The 20187-nt window shown below is 39.0% G+C and overlaps 1 protein-coding gene across 2 annotated transcripts in view; it reads right to left on the bottom strand.

The window, feature by feature from the left end:
* The window catches only part of LOC105462410 (limbic system-associated membrane protein), a 50300-nt gene that overhangs the window by 20883 nt on the left and 9230 nt on the right, over positions 1 to 20187 (bottom strand). For both annotated transcript variants that reach the window (XM_011708984.1, XM_011708975.1), the window contains one exon: positions 8090 to 8255. In XM_011708984.1, the coding sequence (XP_011707286.1) occupies positions 8090 to 8168 (79 nt within the window). In that variant the 5' untranslated portion in view covers positions 8169 to 8255. The remainder of the gene's footprint in view (positions 1 to 8089; positions 8256 to 20187) is intronic.

Raw genomic sequence — 20187 nt, 5'->3', positions numbered from 1 at the left:
GTTTTGTCTTATCGGTTATTTCGTGTCTCATTGTCCCGCTTTCACACGTGCGCTCTTTGACAAACATGAAAATCCTATTCCGCTTGAATAAATATTCATAAATCTCTGTTTTAATAAAAAAAAAAATGCGAAACGTGATTGAAAATTCTTTCATCGGAAATTATTTAACGCACGTATTTACATCAAAGATATGTAAATCCGTGATACGAACGTTTCAAAAGTCATTCGAATTTCAGCGACCCTGTAAATATAAGAAGAAACTCGCGTGCGGGGAGGAGGGGGGGGGGAGGGTAGAGGGGCGGGCGGGTATATCGAAAAATTTGACGTACCGAATACAGACTTCTCTTTCGTAAGTCCCGTCACGTAACGCCAACAGAAGTTCCATTTGAGAGCGCCGCGGACGTAAAGCCCGCTGCAGTCGATTGTTCTACGACCGAAGACGAATTGGAGCACTTGTGCAGGTAATCCTGACTTTCATCGAGTCAGCGATAGGTGAGCGCGGGAGTTCCCCCGGACCTCCAGCAATTCCGGCAATCTTCGGGAGATCCGACACAGAATTCACGGGGGTTGTGCGACAGAGGGAAGAAAGGAATATACGAGCGCACAATCCCACGACGAAGTCGCACGTCAAAAGGGATCAGTATGCCGCGGAGCGCGAAATTTTCTTTTCCTCGCGCGACTCTTCGCCGTCAGCTCGTGCCTCTCTGAAGCTTCCTTATTCCTTTCTCTTCTTCCCCCCCCCCTCTCTCTCCGCACATTTCGATCTCTTCGCCGTTTGGCTTCATCGGTCGCCTCCTTCCTTCTTGCTCGCGCCGACGCGTCAATTCCCGTTCGTTCTCTCGATCGCGGAAATTTTCCCTTTGCCCGAGGGAAGAAAAACTGATCGGGAATTCCGGTGGAACTGTTGAAAGCGTGTCTCGGATACCGAGAAGAATCTATCTAGTCAGCCGCTCGTCACTCTCTCCTTTTCGCTCTCCTTTCCTCTTTCTCTCCCTTTCTCTCTCTCTCCTTCTCGCATATGAAAATCGTTATGTCGTATTGACATTAGTATCACCCGTCGAAGCTCTGCTTTGATACGATCGCGTTGTTAAGGGAACGAATTCAGAAATAGGTATGCGGCATGTGTAATTTTTCGTTCACGCAGACTCGATCGAACTGTGATATGATTCAAAATGGAAACAAGACCGTGGAAAACGATGTCTCAGTTGATATTCCACGGGAAAATCTTTAAATATTTCGACAAGAGATCGCGATCGGTTGTTAATTTGTTCGTATGTTAAATAGTCTTCAACAGATGCACATCTTACAAACTGCACGGTGCGAACGATCATATTGTTTCTACAGCTGTGTGGAGTTGTCCCCTCCCCCCACTACTGAAAATTCACAAACGACTATTTGGTCACTAGATTGGTGGTCGTTTGGTAGTATTTTATTTGATAGCCCATTCTCGATAATTAATAGTCACAGTGGTAAATAATAATATAAAAAAAGACGTGCGTATGTCATATTTTCATTTTATTATTTACAATTTTGACTACCAATCATCGAGAATGGACTACCAAATATCACCAATCGAGTGGTTTTTTAATAGTCGTTTTTTTAATTTTTAGTAGTGATGGGGGGAGAGGGGCAACTTCAAATAGCTTATTTCTAAGCGATATTTGCAGATGTGTCGCGATTATCGGACGAGATAAATCGCGATGAAATTTTTCTGACTTTCAACTAGCATATACCTTGCATCAGCAGATGCGCGATTTAATAGAACTATAATAGAACTTGAAATTTAGGCCACTAGAATCTAAACGGTACGGTAATAGGTAACGTCGACAGTACATGTCATGTGTAACAATACTCACCAAGTAAACCAATCCCCGAAAACTTTCCGACGAGAAGGATTGAAATTGAAATAGAATGATCCATGTACAAACAATATCCGAACAGCTGACAAGCAAACAGAAATGGCGAAGCCGTCGTTAATTCCCGACCGCTCGCGCGAAATACGACGGAATTCAACTTTCAAAGTCCGGAAATTCGGGGTAGCACTCACTAAGCTGAAGAGAGATGGCCGTGTCGGTATGTCGCTGGTACCAGCTGATTGCAACCATTTGTTGGCAAGATATACATTCTGAAATCACGTCCGGTATACTCGAATGTACCGGCATAAGTAATTACACGAGTTTATTTCGTCAGATGCTAGCGAAATCTTGAGTCAGTGGCGCGAAGAACGATTCGGAACGCATAAGAGAAACATTACAAGTGTCGTACTACGATAATATATACTTCAAACGCAAAACTATATATATATAAAATTAAAAGTATTAACCTCGCTTTTTTTACATGCATTTTTAAAAATATATCTATTTCTATATAATTATTCTTATGTAATCCTGCATAAAATAATGTGAGATACGAAAACTACGAGAGTTTTGATTTTTAATGCAGATTCCAAGAATAGATAAGATATCTTCAATACACAAAATTCTTCATATGATCGTGGATTAACATTTTGATTTTAGATACTAGACAAAAATAAGGACAATTTTGAAACAGATTATGATTGGAAAGTAGTTTCTATAAAAATATATAGTTTATAGTAAAGACGAGAATTTTTCTTTTATTTCAGCCGACATGTATTTTCCAATGTATTTTCGTAGTAAAATACATAACTCTAATACATAATGCCAAAAACGTACGCGTACGTATCATGCATTTCGCATATCGCGCGAATGAGCGGAGGACCCTGCGGTTGCGACAAACGTTGATCTGTTCCACTTGGGAAATGCGCGCGTCGTGTACTCTATGCTCTATCTCCGTTCTTTGGGTTTAGTTCGAGAATGTCGTTCTAGAACAGCGGTTTTCAACCTTTTTATGAACTGTATCTCAAATGCCTGGTTCCATTTTCATACCTGAGATAGAGAACAAGACATGCTGTTGTACGAATGCATGGTAGATACAATCGCATGGTTCAAACCACAATAAATAATTCTGATTCGTAACACAGTCCACTGGACCTCTTATGTTTTATGCATGCTTCATCGTGCAATTTCACGTGTTCACATCTCGTCGTAGGCGCTTACAATATGTAGTTTAGAGATGCGTAAATCTCTTACTAAATGTTTTTCTTTTTTAATTTTTCAGTATTTTTTAAATTATAATATAGAATTCAACGGTGCAAAAATAACAGGTGCAAGAATTTGTCATATTTTAGGTATTTTGATTTATGTGAATATATTAAAATAATATATTGATAAGAGAGAGAATATTCTTGATATTAAAAAAAAATAATGTATGTACATATTTAATAATTTTTACGTACATTTAAATGGTATATTTTATAAATTGAATAGTTTTAAAATTTTTTTCTTTTTCAGTTAAATAATATATTACATTATATTATTATTTTTATAAAGAATAAAACTACATTCCATTTTAAATCGATGTAAACATATGTTCTTTTCTTGCTAACAAATAATCGTACTTGAAATTACGTTTATCATTTCCTATCCCATTTACTTCTCACTAGCGTCTTACAAAATTTGACGTTATAAAATGTTCGCGTCGTGAGTTTTCTTCTACATATTCGATTTACGATATTCGTGTAATGTTCGCAAATATAGAGAATATATTGTACGCATTACACCTTACACCATGGATAGCTTCGCGAGACCGATTCGTAGAATCGGCCGATTTATGACAAACGTGTTGCAGGTGCAACGCGTTGCAGATACTATAAATTGCGAGAATTGCAGGTATACATATACGGATGGACTCACGGCGAACGCTCGGTTGCATGTTCGAGTAGTTCTCCCGTTGCGGGTATTGCATACGTCATGCAGCCACGCACGCGAACGAGCACGTGCATTACGCGCCGTGTCAATACGTTCTACACGGTACATGTCGTATTGATTCGAAGTAACATTCAGATTTAGTTTGCCTATGTAGTGATTAAACTACGTCAAAAAGAGAGATGAAGTGAACGTCGGGGTGAGAGTGATGTTGACTGAATTACCCGACTGACGAATAACTCGACACAGTCGATTATAAGGGTTTTATTTGTTTATCATATTTATGTATGTATACGAGGATATTATAAATAGATAAATATATAATTATATAATATAATTTTGACTGTGCGCTAATTAATTTACTTTAATCAAGGACCATCCCTCTTCAACGCCTGTTTTAATTAATCAACACACGGCGAGACAGAGAGGAACAGAAAGAGAGAGGGGGGGGGGAGAGAGAGGGGGGAAGAGAGAGAAAGAGAGAGAGAGAGAGAGAGAGAGAGAGAGAAAGAGAAGAGAAAGAGAGATACATATATATAGAGCGGAAAAGACGGATAGACCGGATGCTGCAGGTTACCATATCATTAACGAATACGTGAGCACGTTCTCGGCATGTTCTGTTCGACGTAGGCGCATTTAATTTACATGCTGTACGCAAGGACGTCGGGCAGCATTCCGCGATGCTGGCAACGCGCTGCGCTAGGCATCGATCTCCCTCGGAATTAATCGCACACGTCGGCGTGCCGATCGCTTTGTCACTTTCATGATTTGCGTACGCGCCCACGTCGCGGTGTACCAAGTAGATTAGAAATTCTGCACGCGTTTCGAACGTCCACGTTGGCGCATCCATTCTCTTCTCTCAGAGCGACGTGACGCTCCTGTGGCGGAGAAACGCGTCGATTGGCGGTATTTCGCCGCAGCGATTCTCCTGTTTTGGGCAATTTCTCTATACGCAGCCGCCTCGCGGCGGAAGAAGATCGCTGGACTAATGGCAAATTAATTAGCCTCTTGCTCGTTCTAGTCGTTCTTCTTAAATTGAAAACGAAGCTATATACGTATTTATAACTGAGGTTACTATAATTTTTCGTACGGTTGTATGTAGTCTTCAGTTAAGTTATCCTTGCAATTTTGCAAAGTTGCAGAATGTGTAACATGCATAATAATAATGTAGCAGAATTAATAAAGACCGATTTAATTGGAAGCTATGTACACGAGATCATGAAGCACATACGGTTCATACCTATAATCTTATTATCATTGACGCGCAAAATTCAAATATCGTGTTATATCCAAGCCTGTTTGTGATATGTAATAAATTTACTCGCTGCAATTTAGAGTACACCGGGCATGCTAATATTTCGACGTGCCATTACTTCGCTCTCCGACATTTCCGATAATCCTAAATTCATTGCAAAATAATTGACGGCCTGATCCGATAGAATGCAATTTGTATCTCAATTCGATTAGCGATTCAGTCGAATACTTGATGCAAAATATTCGTTATAAAAACACCGGAAAGGCGCGACAGCGCGTTTTTTTCCTCCGCTGTCGTCTTAATAGAGATTCTCTCTCTCTCTCTCTCTCTCTCGATAATTGCGTTCTGCGTTCTGTTCGCTCACCATCATGCGAAGCCAATATCGGCACTGTTGCATCTGACAATGCCAAGATGGGCCGCTTCAGCTCATTTCCGCCTTACGAGGAACAATAACCGCCTCTATCGAGAGATAACGTGTCTTCAGCAGAAGAGACCACATTGCTGCGAAATTCTCCGGCACGTCGTTGCGTAAACTATTAACGATTATATACGTTCCAATCCCGCGAGTGAATTGCGTAGTTAATTCGAAGTAGCGAAATGAGACACGCGTTAAACGAAGTTAAACGAACAGAAAGAAGTCATGAAAGAAGTGGACAAAGATGAATGGTTTCAATTACGATGATTTACTATCATTTAACGACGTGCATCCGGACGAAATTTTACTTTGTACTCTTACAGATTCTAGACTGTGCCTTTTAGTATAACAAAGCGTGCTGGTTATGTAATTATCCTTTCAATTCCTTTCTTTCTCCCTGTTTCGACGTAGCGATTCAAGCTTTTGTTATGTATAAACAGTTTGCTTGTAAGTATATAAAACAGTATGTTTTACGATAAAAATTTTATGATAAGACAGTATATTTTTATGATGAAAAAGTGGAATATTTATTAAAGCCTATAGTTTTGAATAAAATATCAAATTGAAGTAACTTTTAATTCTGTTTTTAAAGAAATAAGATATATGCACCGTAATGATTCCTCTGTCAAAACGAATATTGAAATCAGATGTTCCCTTTGCCATCTAAAGACATTTGATCGGCTCTTCTAATCAGTCGCAATATGAAACGACGCATAACACGAAACAACACGTCGTATCGCGGTATTACGAGGTAGTAGGAGGACACGGTCGGAAGTTATTATCGTCTCTTGGATTTACATTCTGTCGTATCCAGGATTTATATTCGTCCGTGATCTAAATTTCATGGAGATTCATCTCGCGTCTCACGAGATAGGCTCTTTCGCGGGCGACACGTACATTTCAGATCCTCGTAGATTCCTGCACATGAACTTCAATCACCTACTCCTTCATGCACGTAACAAGATCGTTAATGTGCAAAAGAGAGTTACAAATTTATCGCATCACGAATATGAAATTATATTACACGAAATTTTATATAATAAAATATATTATAATATATAAAATGTACGAGAGGGATATATAAGTTGATAATTTAATTTTATATTTTTGTTATCCACGGATGAGTTGAGTAATTTTATGAAAACCAGGGTTGTTTTAATATCCGTATTTAAATTAAAAAAAAAGCATTCTGTAGTGCACAACTCAGACGCGTTCATAATTCAAACTCGCATTTACTGGCTACTTAGTTATCTGGTTAGGCTGTTTGGGTATGATTGCAAGCTATAAATACGATGTCACGCCGCTAATACGTACGGCGCCCAAGCATTCCCTATCGTCATTAAAGTCATGAAGTTATGGGATGCGACTAAGCATCCTCTCGTTCCCTTGATGATGGACGTTAGTCGGATATTTGACGCATTCGATACGAGTCTCAGTGACCATGCGCTACGTACGACGATGATTTACCGCGTGCCATGAGTCGCGATGGTCTTGGAGGAATGTCCGTCGCGTGGGAAGCCCGGCCTTCGCGACGCGACGCGTCGTATTATTGCTATATTTCCATCGAGTGACATTTGGACTGTGACAAAAGAAAGCCGCGACGGATATCGTCTCTATATTTTCTGCGAGGAGTGTTTAGACTTTAAATTATGGTGTGACACATAAGTATAATACCGAAATGGGAGTATCAGGATGAAAAGCATGGAGTTGTAAAAATATATTACGACTCAGTCGAGACACTTTCTATGTATGAATAAATCTTGTTTACGACGAAAGGAATACGTTCGTACGTAATACGCTCGTACTTTAATAATGATATTTTATATCGTTACCACAGCGTGCTCTCTTATATCAAAGTTACTGCATTTATATTTAAAGAAAATAAAAAGAAGCTTCACCTATTACAAAATAATAATAGCCTTCAAATATCTATTTGAGATAATTCAAGCTTAATTTCTCGTTTAAATAATATGGCTAACTTCGTTCAACAATTTCGATCAACACATATATTATCGTTATTGCCTATTTAACTGCATTATTAATTTATAGCGCGAATGGCGCTATAAATTAATTTATATATGGCTTTTGCAGCGTTTTATACACGATCACCATTGTCACGTTGAGGACAGCTGTTTGTTGTCGCACACCCTTCACACTAAATGTCGGCCGACCGATTCGAAATTCTCGATACGATCTTTATGGCGGACGACATTGTGTTACCATAACTCACCCCGCGTCGCTCTGTTACGGACAGGCCAAGCAGCGGGGGATTCGGGTTGTTAATACTTGGACATGCGCCATCGCAGTAGCACGCGCGCGATATAAGTCATAAATACAATTCGCGCGTGATCTGTAAATCGATCTCGCCAGATTGTCGATCTGACCGTGCAAGCGGTGTAATTTATAAGGAATTAGCAACGCTCGTTCATTTTACGGCATGAGAGATCCGTCCGTTTTGTTCCTGTCCTCGATTTCTCATCGTTTCATCGCGTGGACGCGCGCGCGCGAAATTCGCAACGGCAGCCCTTCATTTCTCTTCTTACTACACACACACACACACACACACACACACACACACACACACACACACACACACACACACACACACACACACACACACACACACACACTCACCTGTCTGCGTACCGGATGCCGAGAGGTGAGCCAAGCGATAGATCGTCAGGAGCCGAAGAAGCCACATGACACTACACATGACTGGCACGGCGCGCTGCCCCTCGCTGCCTTATCTATTCCCGCTGCTGCGGCCCGTCGCGCACCACGGCCTCGACGTCGCCATCATCTGAAACACAGGTGCGGAGATCGTGAATAAGTAGTCGGGCTCGTTTACGCCCCGGCTTATCTCTCGGCCCCACTCGGGGTGCGCCAATTCATCGTGTTGAGTAATCCCGTGAATTGGAAATCCCGGCGTAGCGCCGTGTTTCGTGCCGGTGTAAGAAGATTTTCGTAAGATGTGACTTTATCGCGAGTGCCGAGTCCTCTGACGTTAAGTCGTCCGGAAAATCGTCGGAAAATATACGCGCCCCGGCGAAAGTTTCGTATACGCGGAGGAAATTCGGTTAAGAAGCAATTCGGCGATTCGACAAGCTTTAATTATCAGTTTTAATCAGACACGGACTATCGGACCTGCAGCCGCATGAGCGTTCATGCATGGCGTATATGCGTGCAGAGATTATAAATATTAATAGAATGGCGGGGCCATTAATAAAGCGGTTAGCGTAAGACAATTAAACGTCGGACAAGTGGAAGAAGTATAACGTACATAAAAAATAGAGAAATCCCCCAGTGTCACGAGGCGAAGTGTCTCACGTAGAATGCGAGGTCTGGATGCGGGATGTTTCCGCGTGGCGCGGCGGGAAATAACAACGGGAAAGGAGGAAGATGCGCGGCGCATCGTTGCCATAACGTAATTAACTCGTTTTATACTGGCGCTCGTAAGTCGGCCGACTGCCGCGCTAATATGAAAGTATCGCCGTCTCTACGGGTATTAACTTCTAAACTTTCCCACGGGCAGAGCGTGCGAGGAGTTTAATTAAAGTATGATTAAACAGCGCGGGAGTAATTGAATGAAACAAGTAATTCCTCGCATTCATGCATTTGGTATAAGGTGTTATATATTGTCGACACGATATATTTTAGATTATTTTATCTCGCAAAGAAATTTTCCGAAACTCCCGCTTTAAAATTAGAGAACGCGGTTTTTAAAACTTTTAAAAAATGTTTCTAAATTTTTGCAGATTTATAATTCCCTTCTCTCTCACATTTCTTCTGTTAATTCTATCTGTAAGTTGATGGTCTACATTATTTTTTAAGATCTTTGAAAGATTAAGTAGTGAAGTAGTAATTGAGAAATCAGATTGGGTCAGTGTGGATCAAGATACCTTACACGTGGAACGCGAGTGAAAAATACGCGATCTCACGTATCATTATCCAATCTCGATTTCGACGACGCAGCGGAATCAAAGGCGACGGCAATTGAGGACACGGAATGGGACGTATCACGTATCGCGTTCTTCTAATGGCTCGCTCATCGACCCTTTCGTTAAAGCTCACGCTGATGCAACTAGCAGTTAACGATTTCAAGAGACCACCAGTTTCGAAGTCGAGTGCGTCGCAAGCTTGCACTCGCTTATCAGGATGCTGTTAAGAGCTATCAGATAGTGCGTAATTGCTGCCATAGGAGAGGAGGATTGCGTTAACTCTTGCTTCAGACACGATATTAATAAGTGTTCAATAAATTTTTAGTATATTTTAAATGTTTTTTTTTTATTTATAAAGATCATTATGTTTTTATGTAGCAAATAAAAAATATACTTAAAATATACTGAAATTTATACGCTCGATGTTATTAAAACTTTAGAGTCTTGATATTTATCGCGGTGTACTCACACTGCTCGTGTTCGCGTCGCGGCTGGAATTCGACGGGATGCCAGATGCATGAGAATTAGACGGAAATACGATTCAAGTTATTTTATGTCACAAAAAAAAAACAGTTTATTACGTACACTATTTACATGAAAAATCAGAAAAATAAAAAGAAAAAAAAATCTGAGAGATAATTTCGCGGATGTGCGCGTAGTCGGCACGGTCGTACAGCAATCGCGGGACGACATATTCGATAATCATTAACGTTAAAGAACACGGGTTCGGCTCGAGTGCTAACAAACGAGGAGCACCGAGGATCTCACAGCCCGAGGTTTTATTTCCTCGTGCTCTAGAATATTCGCGAGCGCTGAATCTCGTATGGCAACAAGTTTAAACAAAGAGGTCGACGGTGACACGGCTGCTCAGCTGACTCGCTCTTTGTTTTGGAGGTGATCAGCTGAGACCGGTGACTCATTGCCCGGCGGTTAGCCTGTTTTCCTTGAACTTATTGTTAAGCGTGCTGTTGCGAATGTTTACGGTTTTTTTTTTGTAGAGCGCGACCAAGGCACGTGCCGCTAGCGGTTATCGCTCGATCGCAGGATTTATATACGAGAATATTATACTTGAATATTATAGCTTTGTCACATTAATCCGGGATTATTATATTCGATTATTAATTATTAATTATCAATTTGCACAAATGCGCTTATACCGAACGTTCCTCTCAGAGACTGACAACGGTTTCGCAAACAGTCCCAAATTTTTACATTTATCCCTCGTAGAACTCCGAAAGAAGTGACTTTACATTACGGGTTTCTGATAGCTAAAATATCGCTGTAATTAAGACGATAAATGCTAATGGAAAAGCCGCGGCGCTCTTTTCCAAATTACATTAGCATAAAAGACCTGACCGGAAGTCTTACAACTCTCACTCTAGGACGCTAAACTTCTCTCGTATCACGGATTTCCGTAACATCGCCGTCGTTACGTGCTCGCGACTTGATTTCGAATAGTTGTACGAACATCTCTTTAATAAGAATCACGCGGCGCTAATGTCCAAGTTTGATCACGTGCCGCCATCGTTTCAACGAGAGCCGCGTAACCGGCAACAATTTTTACTCTTTCCCGAAACGCTGTAAAATGTACTTGCGCGAGTCACAATCAGGAATCGATGTCACGTAGAAGAATCGATTTTATTGAGACATAAAGGAGCTGGGCCAAATTGGATGATGCTGCTTCGTGACTCTTATTAGAATGTTAGCAGATAACGTATTCCTGCGGAAGAGCTCTCGCAAAACGCCGGTCTCCAAGAATCGGTGCACAATGAGAGCGCGAGGAGGCGATATATCGTCCGATTTAAATCTCCCTCGCGGCGATGCGCCGTCACGACGCGCTATTAATTCCGAGCGATATATTTCGGTACGCGCAAGCACGACACAACGGAGGAAAGAGACTGCGCCATCATTGCAATTTATTTATCTCCCACCGATCTACCTCGTCGCCAACCTCCCATTGGTATATCTCGTCGTTAGTTTATTTCGTTGAGAATCGTGGCCGAATGCCAAAAATCGTCCGTATATCGCGTCCGCACCACTACATTCATTTCGTTTTACACTCGCCATTGGCCCCAAATTCCGATTCTTCCCACTTCTCGCGTTCTGAATTTAAAAGTTTTCGCGAGCCATAAAATCTCTTCTACGCGGAATATAACGTTTGCAATCTAGAAATCTTATTGTGTTCATTTGCGATGCTGTACGGCACCGTTTCGAACTTCCGGCTTACTAACTTGTAACGGCAGATATTCTTTAATCAGGAATCAACGTTCTTTAAGAAAAACTTGAAGGAGAGAACAGCCATTATCTGTTACTACTTGAATACTCAACGTTATTCTCAGTAATTACAGTAAAGTAACTTTCAAATAAGTTCACTCAAATTTAATTACTGTTAGTATTTACCGCTCTAATTAACAACAGATTAATTTTAAATAAATAAAAAAATCAGTCTTTAACATCGGTAATATTGTTGGATATTCCATGTTTACTTCGAGGAATTATATAAACGCATGTAAAATGTCAAAATAATTTTAAACGAGAAAAATAAAATCCGATCAAGTGATTTTGATGAATTTATAATATAATCGATACGTATTAATTGTAAATAAATGATGCATAATATCGTGACAGGTTTCGCGAGCATGCCATTTTGCGTTTATAACAGTAAACCGATTTATATTCATTTTTATATTTTTTTTATATTTATAGTCATATTGAAGCGAATTCGAGTTTGTATTCGTTATACTCATATGCTTGCCCCAGTTGCTTCGCATATGTTTCGAATACATTGCAAGTTTATCAGTGAATATTTGACTTTAACGCCCAAGCTTATATTTGCATGCGGAGAATATGACTTCCAAAAGGTTCGAGTGATCGAATTATATGTATTTGCATCGGGTATCGAGTCTGTAAAATTATTTACCTTCTTACAGAATTTGCGTTAACATTTTCGCGGTGCTGTTTCGTCCTCGAGTCGTAATTTCTACGCAGAATCATCCTTTTGAAATACCAGTCGCAAGCACGGCCAAATAAACGATTAAAATTTGTGGTAATTGCAATCGCGCGACTGCGAACGAAATTGCGGCAACGGCTATAAATCCATGTCGAAAATTCTCTTTGTATATTCCTTTGATGCACGTCGATACTTCGTTACGAAGTTGAAAGCGACGGTACGGAACGTATCCCTGGAAATTTTTATGCGCGCGCAAACTTTGCCCGATACTTCCGCGCAGATTTGGCCTTGCTTTTACCCCGCAAATTTTCATTTTATCGTGACCTTTTCACGCGAGATACATATATTTAAATGTGTATCGACATCCCGATTTATTCTTCCTCGTAGCTATTCCGAGCGCGGCACTTTCCACTCGCTGCAATACATGATTTATGCAAATACTTCGTCGTGCTGTATGGACAGGTCGAAATTCCGTGTGGTTGATATTATCCGATAATTATGTCCCCATTCGAACTGGACAGATTGCCAGGCGTCACATGCGAACTTGTAACGATTTCGGCGAACTGTGTGCGTGCAGAATGCGAGTCAACGAAGTTATCGCAATTAAATCGCTCACCCCGGCATAGATTCAATGAAGTATAATAATATGCCCGTAATTGACCAGAACAGGCGAAATGGATTTCTGATTACTTGTGATTATTCAGAAAGCGTATATTACTATTTTTTTCATACGATTATTTGCGACGCGAGTTGCCCGCAGGAAGAAGTCAAAGGACATAAAATTTGGCTCAAGATATTATACGCAAAATTTATTTTAAAGTCTATAATCAAATGCATTCGAAAGCGTTTTCGATGAAAATTTTCTCGAATAAAGTTACGAATGAGAATCAGTGTACACAGTGTACATACAGCAATGCGCAAGGGAGGAACATCTAAGCGTCTTAATGGAGCGATGCATTTATACGCGTTGAGGCGACCAAAGCGTGTAATCTCGTTAATCTTTTACTGCCCAACCGACTTGCGCGACCGCATCTTACGTGCAACTTGTCGCTGGCGCCACGAATCACTCTATATAGGGTCAAGAGGTGCAGGCAAGTTCGCGGGCGGGGCTGGGATGGCTGTAGGTAAAGTTGCCCAAGTTTAGAGGGTAGAACACTTCGTCCATGACTTCAGCGATATGAGGAGGAAGAGAGGCGGAAGAGAAAGAGAGAGAGAGAGAAGGGGGAAGAGCTGCTTGCACTGCAGCCGTTCTTGGAGCTTCGGTTTTAATGAACTTTGCATAACGTTGCGCTGCTTCCGCCAGTCCGTGCGATTCCCATCAGGATGCGAGGAGAACGCCCGACGGCGCAGGATATTTTTATTTGGAATGATAAAATATCTTTCGACGCGTACTTGCGCGAAAGGTAGGCGCCGAATGTTATTCCGTTTGAGCATAATGTAGTCTGGTTAATGCCGAATCTAGCTCGTGCGCCGCCTTGGGTGGACATGTGAAACGAGCACGACGGTCTTGTTAGTGCGTGTGAACGCGTATCGCGTGTCATGCATTGAAATGATCGCGTTGTAACGCAGAAAATCGCATCGCTGCGATGTCGCTTTACGTTGTTTCGCTTTCCCCGTTACGGATCGCCGTATTGTTACTAACAAGAGGGAATAATATGGTTCACGGCGATCGTATCATCCGCGCGTTTTATGTTGTTGTTCAATTCAATAAAAAAAAAAAATACTTTTAATAGACAGCCGGGAACTCTCATCGTTTATTTTAGCGGACCCGAGGACAAATTCATATTTCGGTTTGAATAAAAAAAATTTGAATATAAAAATAAGAAGTTTCGATTTTTTATTAACAAACTGTCGTAGAATAATTAACCAATCAAACGTGCATCGGCACATGTCGCCGATCGAGTTGACATTACGTAGTCGTATACAAGTGTTATGCTAATGTCGAAATTTACATTTGCCGTAACATTCGAATGCCACGCGAACGGTATTTGTCGACCCGGTTTTGTCCGTTGCGCTATCGATTAAATAAGTAAATTTATTTATACATACGATGACATATAAGTAAGCTGCCACACGACTGAGATGAGCGTAGCGGAAAATTAAGAACAGGGAGATGGAATACCTTCGCACGAAAAAGATTCCCGCGGTTGCACATGGGATGAGGCATAAATCATCCCTTTTTACTCGCGCCTTTACCTGAAGCCCCTCCACGATATAGCGATCTAATATGTTTAATGCGCATTACGATGCCATTCAATATGCCATAATGTAGCCCACGTAATATACCTCGGCAGCTACTGTGAGGATAATAAGGGTAGGTCGCCTCGGTCTAGTATAATCCTGCAGCTTTTGCTTAGGTAGGATAATAGTTTTTAAGGGAGAACGTCTTTCACACACAAGTCGGAGCTGAGAATTTACAGGCAATCTTCTGCAGTTAACTTCGGATATGACGCGGCAACGTTATTGCGAAATCCGTTGACCACAGTTCACAAAATAGTTTCACGATACGTCGGTTTGTCACCTTGCAGTTTCAGTTTTCGTTATATCGCGGATCGGACAATCGCGTATATCGGAAATATAGATGTTACAAATTTTACAGACTGTTATGTTTTAGCGCTCTGTGTGAACTCTCCATTAGTTTTTATAAACAAGGAGATATTTTTTTATTTTTAATTCTTGATATTTATATCTCATAAATACTAAACAATTTATCATAAACAATAACATTCTATGCTATGATAAATATCTAAAAATAAATAAAATAAACGTAGTATGTCGCAGAATGTATTTTATAAAGGTTTCGATTTATGTTGTTGTAATTCTATTTATGTCGTATTATATTACACGTTGCGAGACATCAGTACATATATATATATATATTATATTTATATATATATATATATTATATATATATTATATTTATTATCGATCTTGGATAGCATTATTTCTTTTATTGTAAAATATCCAGCACGTATAACATAACATTAATTACTTATTGCATGTGGATGTCATAGTGTTCTTTGTACTTATCACATTGTATATGAAAGCTCGCCGATTATTTAGACTCTCCGATTTTGAGGTTGAAAAGTGTCGATCAAGATTGCATCAGCCCTATATCGTTCTTCCATCTGCTGCGGGGCATTCGCGAAAATTGGATTCTGAACATGCGCTGTTTATGAGGGTTGGAAAGTCATCGTCTTTAACGTAAGCTTTTATACCTGCTGGGAAAAGAATTCAGAGGGTTGCTGCTATCGCGTGGGAGGATCATTTGGATCTCTCTCCATATCGGATCGCATAAAAATTCGCTGAAAATTTATCTTTAATTGCGTGGTGGTAAATACATTTTATATATAAATTAAATAGAAATGAGGTTAAAAATATATAATATTCAGTCCTAGAAAATGTCAAATATATTTATCAATATCTCATAATTTCATATTTTGTTGTATACATTTTGCGATCTGCATATGTAGACGAGAACAGGAAATAAATATAAATATAAATATAAATATAAATATAAATATAAATATGAATTTAGATAGAATTTTTCCAACCGAGTTGCGCAATGACCGCGCGTAAGTAAATTCAACGTATTTATATTTTTTTGTCTATATCCTTCATCATGATCTCGTTCATCTAAATATGATGTATGTATATTTAGCATATATTTGACAATATCTAAAATTGCATATATAATTAATATTTAGTTATACTATATTAAACAAGTATAAGACAATATAATTTAGCATATCAATTTTAAGATATTAAAAAATTGCGCATGACAGGTATTTCATAACATGTATGTACGTATAAAAAACTTTTTATTTCCCTTCATCGCTAATCATTGAAAATCAAAATTCAATTTATAAAGATAATATTACCTTTACAAATAATGCAATAACTTTTTATTTTTATTTTTTTTTTGTAACTGATGTCTCTTGTTTGAAACTTGATAGATATATCAAGAAGTCAAATTACTTTTGAAAAGAAAGAAATGGTCTCATGTGACTGGAAACTTTTTTTCTGATGCTTCTTATGACTGTACAAACCAAATTATTATATTATATCTACATAAAATATTGAGTATACACATAGCATGCTCCGTTGACTGGAAAAATTTCATACGTAAGAGGATGTATATTATATATTACTATGTAGACTATACATAAAATATGTTCCTTTATCGAAATTGTAAGGTAAAACATTGGTATTTCCAGGAATCATCTCTAAAAACGACAATGCCAACTATTCAAGCGACTTCAATGGGATGATTTTTCTTATTTATACACATCATCTTTATATGCATTTGCATGAATTAAATTTCATGATTCTCTTAGCGAGTTAAGAAAAAAAATATATATATGCCTATAATATTCAAGCGTAGGATATTTATGGCGAGTTAGCAAAAAAATTGTTTTGAACAAGTTCCTCTGAATAAATATGCAAGCGATTTTACTTTAAAATGTCGCTTTTTTAATTTGCCATATTTTTTAATTTTGCGCATTTTCATGTGTACAGAGATTTTCGAAAAAATAACGATTTGCAAATTCATAAAAGAGATACATTGCGCATTTCAATACCCGCATAAAAACTGTGCTTTGAGCATGTCCCCTTACCAAATAGAAAAAATCGGAAGCTTAACGAGATTCGCGTGAACGATTACTACTCTTGCAACGATCATGGCTGCTGAAATGGTTGCCTCTTTTATCTCTCTGCCCGGAGCTCTCCTGTGCAAATTAGGTTTGGGAATTTACGTCCTTTGCAAACGAACTTTTTATGACTTACGAAACATTTCTTTGGTCAATGCACCATTAAGTGTTTTACGTCACTTTCAATCGTTTGATCGTCAAGTAACCATTAACTTACATGTTTAAATATTTGTGAATAAAATCAGCAGTTAATACTTGGAAATGTTTTTATAAATTTCTCGAAACAATATCAAGTACAGATAGTTTTCAATGTAAAATAAAATTGCATCCGGAAGAATTTATAAAATCGATCAATGTTAAAAAAAAAACCTGCCAAAATCACTTTTCTATTTAATGAATTTCAATGAAACTAAAGAAAATCGCGTGTTTTCGTCATACGTCAGGTAAATTCGCGTACCTTGAAAGAGAAATATTCTGCTTATATATACTAATTTGCAAGATTTTCGAATCTACTATGCAGATTTAACGCTGCCTCGCCTGTCGTGGCTCGCAATTTCTTGTTATATGATCAAATTTCGAGTACTACGGCTCGTCAGTCGCGCGGATGTACTGATAATGAAAACGACGATCAAAGCTGCACAAAGATTCCTTACCGCCTTGCCTCGAGCATTCGTGCAGATTGAATCGCAAAACCGTGATATTTACGAACAACGTGATAAACGAACCGAAGGGCAACGCTGTTCAAATGTATTCTACAATGCGATTATTTGGTTTTCATGAGCTCCGGGCCGGGAAAGGGAGTCTCTCTCTGATTCTGCTTAGCATTTAAATATCAGGAGTGCCTGTCGCCTTTTGTTTCGACTTAACGCCGGTAAACTCGCAATTAAACACACATGAATTCTTACAATGGCAGTCTTTATTTTTTATGACTAAATAAGCCGCGTAATTTTGTTGAAAAAAAATTATGGAATTATATTCTTTACGATAATTCTCGGAAAGAAAGTAGAATACAATACAAGAATCAATATGCAAACTTTAGAATGTATGCAAAGCAGAATAAGACAAGAAAAACAAAACTGCCTTGATTATAGATTAGCTTTGAGTAATTGCGAGACGTAATTGTTCATGAAAAGATATGGGCGAGAAAATTAATAGTCGCCGGCGATGATGCGAAATTCTCATTTTATCGAGGAAGAGAGGCGGTACGCTCGAAAAGACTGAATGAAAATTAGGATTAACGACCTCGCGAGGAATAGGGTCGATGGAATTGAAAGAATGGATCAAGTAGGGAGGGAGGAAAAGAACGATGGACCAGCGAGAGGAAAAGGGAAAGTGGGTGGGACGGACGAATCTGATTTACGATAAAGAACAGGAAACGTAGACGAAGCATAATCGCAGCTTCCTCTCGGCGCGAGTGGGAAATTAGCGCGGCAATAAAAAAAAAAAAGATTTACTTTTCTGTCTTCGTGTCCGAGTGATTTATATGCGGGGAAAAAAAGGAGCAGTAATCGCGGCATTACGACGCAGCTGAACTTCTCTCCCATCGTTTCTCCCATCGTTTCTGCAATCTAATGCACCTCTCCATCCCTTCTTTCTTACATCTGTTTCTCTGTAGTAACTTTATCTCTCGTCTGACTTTGTTCTCGCGTAATTAGAATTATTATGATTAAACTGGTCGTTGGTTTTTTTACAGTTTAATCTTCTTTACCCTCCGGCGCCGAGCCAAATTACATCTGCTGCCGTTCATGCGAAGAAAATCAAGAAAGTCCGTGACTTCTGCTGCGTTCTTTTACGGTTAGAGCGATATCTTTTTTTTTTCTTTTCATCTCTCCGCGACCAACGGGTATTCTCCTTGTCGACTCGAAGGAGCCATAACTTGAAAACTTTAGATAATGCGTCGTATGAATAAGGGCAAAGCAAACCCTGGTGCGCTCTTATAGTTTCGAAAGAATTTATTTATTCATTTTCGAAATATGCATAGTTGAATGTAGTAAAAATAACTTTAAGTATTTACTTTTGCTCGTTATCAGATAGCAGAAAACATTAGGAGATAGCAGATATCGTTGTAGAATAAGAAGAGCATAATATCTCTTTCATAAAAATAGGTATTTTACAGAGAAAATACATAAGCTAAGATTTATTGAAATAATGAACTAACGGATTCTCGCACTTTAAAAAACAAGAATTGGGAAAAAGGCTAATGAGAGTCGAGCGCGGTACTTAGTGCGCGTAAAGTTTTATTTTTAATAGTTACTTAAAGTACAATAGCAGACGTCAATCCAAATTGTAACCGAACACGATTGACACAATTTGAATAATGCGTTAACCTTGGCATGTGTGTGGAGAATGAGGAAACTCTGCTAAACTTTGTATCACTGAAGATGGCTTAAAACGGAGCCGAAACGGCTGCTATATTGTACAACTATTAAAAATTAAACTTTACGCGCACTAATTGTAAGTATCGCGTTCGACTCTCATTAGCCTTTTCCCCAATTCTTCTTTTTTAAAATTTATTTATACAAACATGTTTAGCCTCATAGTCTTATATGCTTCTTTATAAGATCTATAATTATTAAAATTAAACACAAAAAATAAAATAAAAAGTATTACATCACGTTTTTATATAAATAGAATTTATTAAATATAATTTCTTTTTTTAATTAAGGCTAGGCAATTAAGTTTCCAAAATATTAAAAATGATTTGTATTTATACATAGAAAATATATCTTCATTGTTTATTGAGCGTTTTATTTCATTTCCGCAGATTGCACAACGAAAACGGCGAGATCAACAGTTATGACAGAACGAAACGTCGTATCGACAGGTGTATATCATTGCATTGTGAGTTTGCATGACGCATTGTTTTCAATGCGCGATTACATTTTCGACAGGGCAATTCCGTGATCCGAGGTTTCGCGCCAAGTCGACAACAACAAATGTATTCTAATTTGCGCTTAAGAAGCGCCTAACTGGACCAAAGACAATTCGATGCAACGTGCGTTTCACGTAGCTCTGGGCCGTTCGTTAGAATGCTCAAAGGAAGATAATAAACTCGTCTGGTCCGCTCTAATTACGCCCAGCGGGCATAGCGATTATCGGCATCGTATAGCGTTGCTGGATTTTAAATAGCTGGCCGGTTACAAAGCACCTCGAGTCTCGAGATACAATGCCTTCTCTCTCTCTCTCTCTCTCTCT

Source organism: Wasmannia auropunctata, unplaced genomic scaffold (genome assembly GCF_000956235.1).
Source record: "Wasmannia auropunctata unplaced genomic scaffold, wasmannia.A_1.0 LD336116.1, whole genome shotgun sequence".
NCBI classification, from domain to species: domain Eukaryota; kingdom Metazoa; phylum Arthropoda; class Insecta; order Hymenoptera; family Formicidae; genus Wasmannia; species Wasmannia auropunctata.
This window is presented reverse-complemented; position numbering and strand designations above follow the sequence as displayed.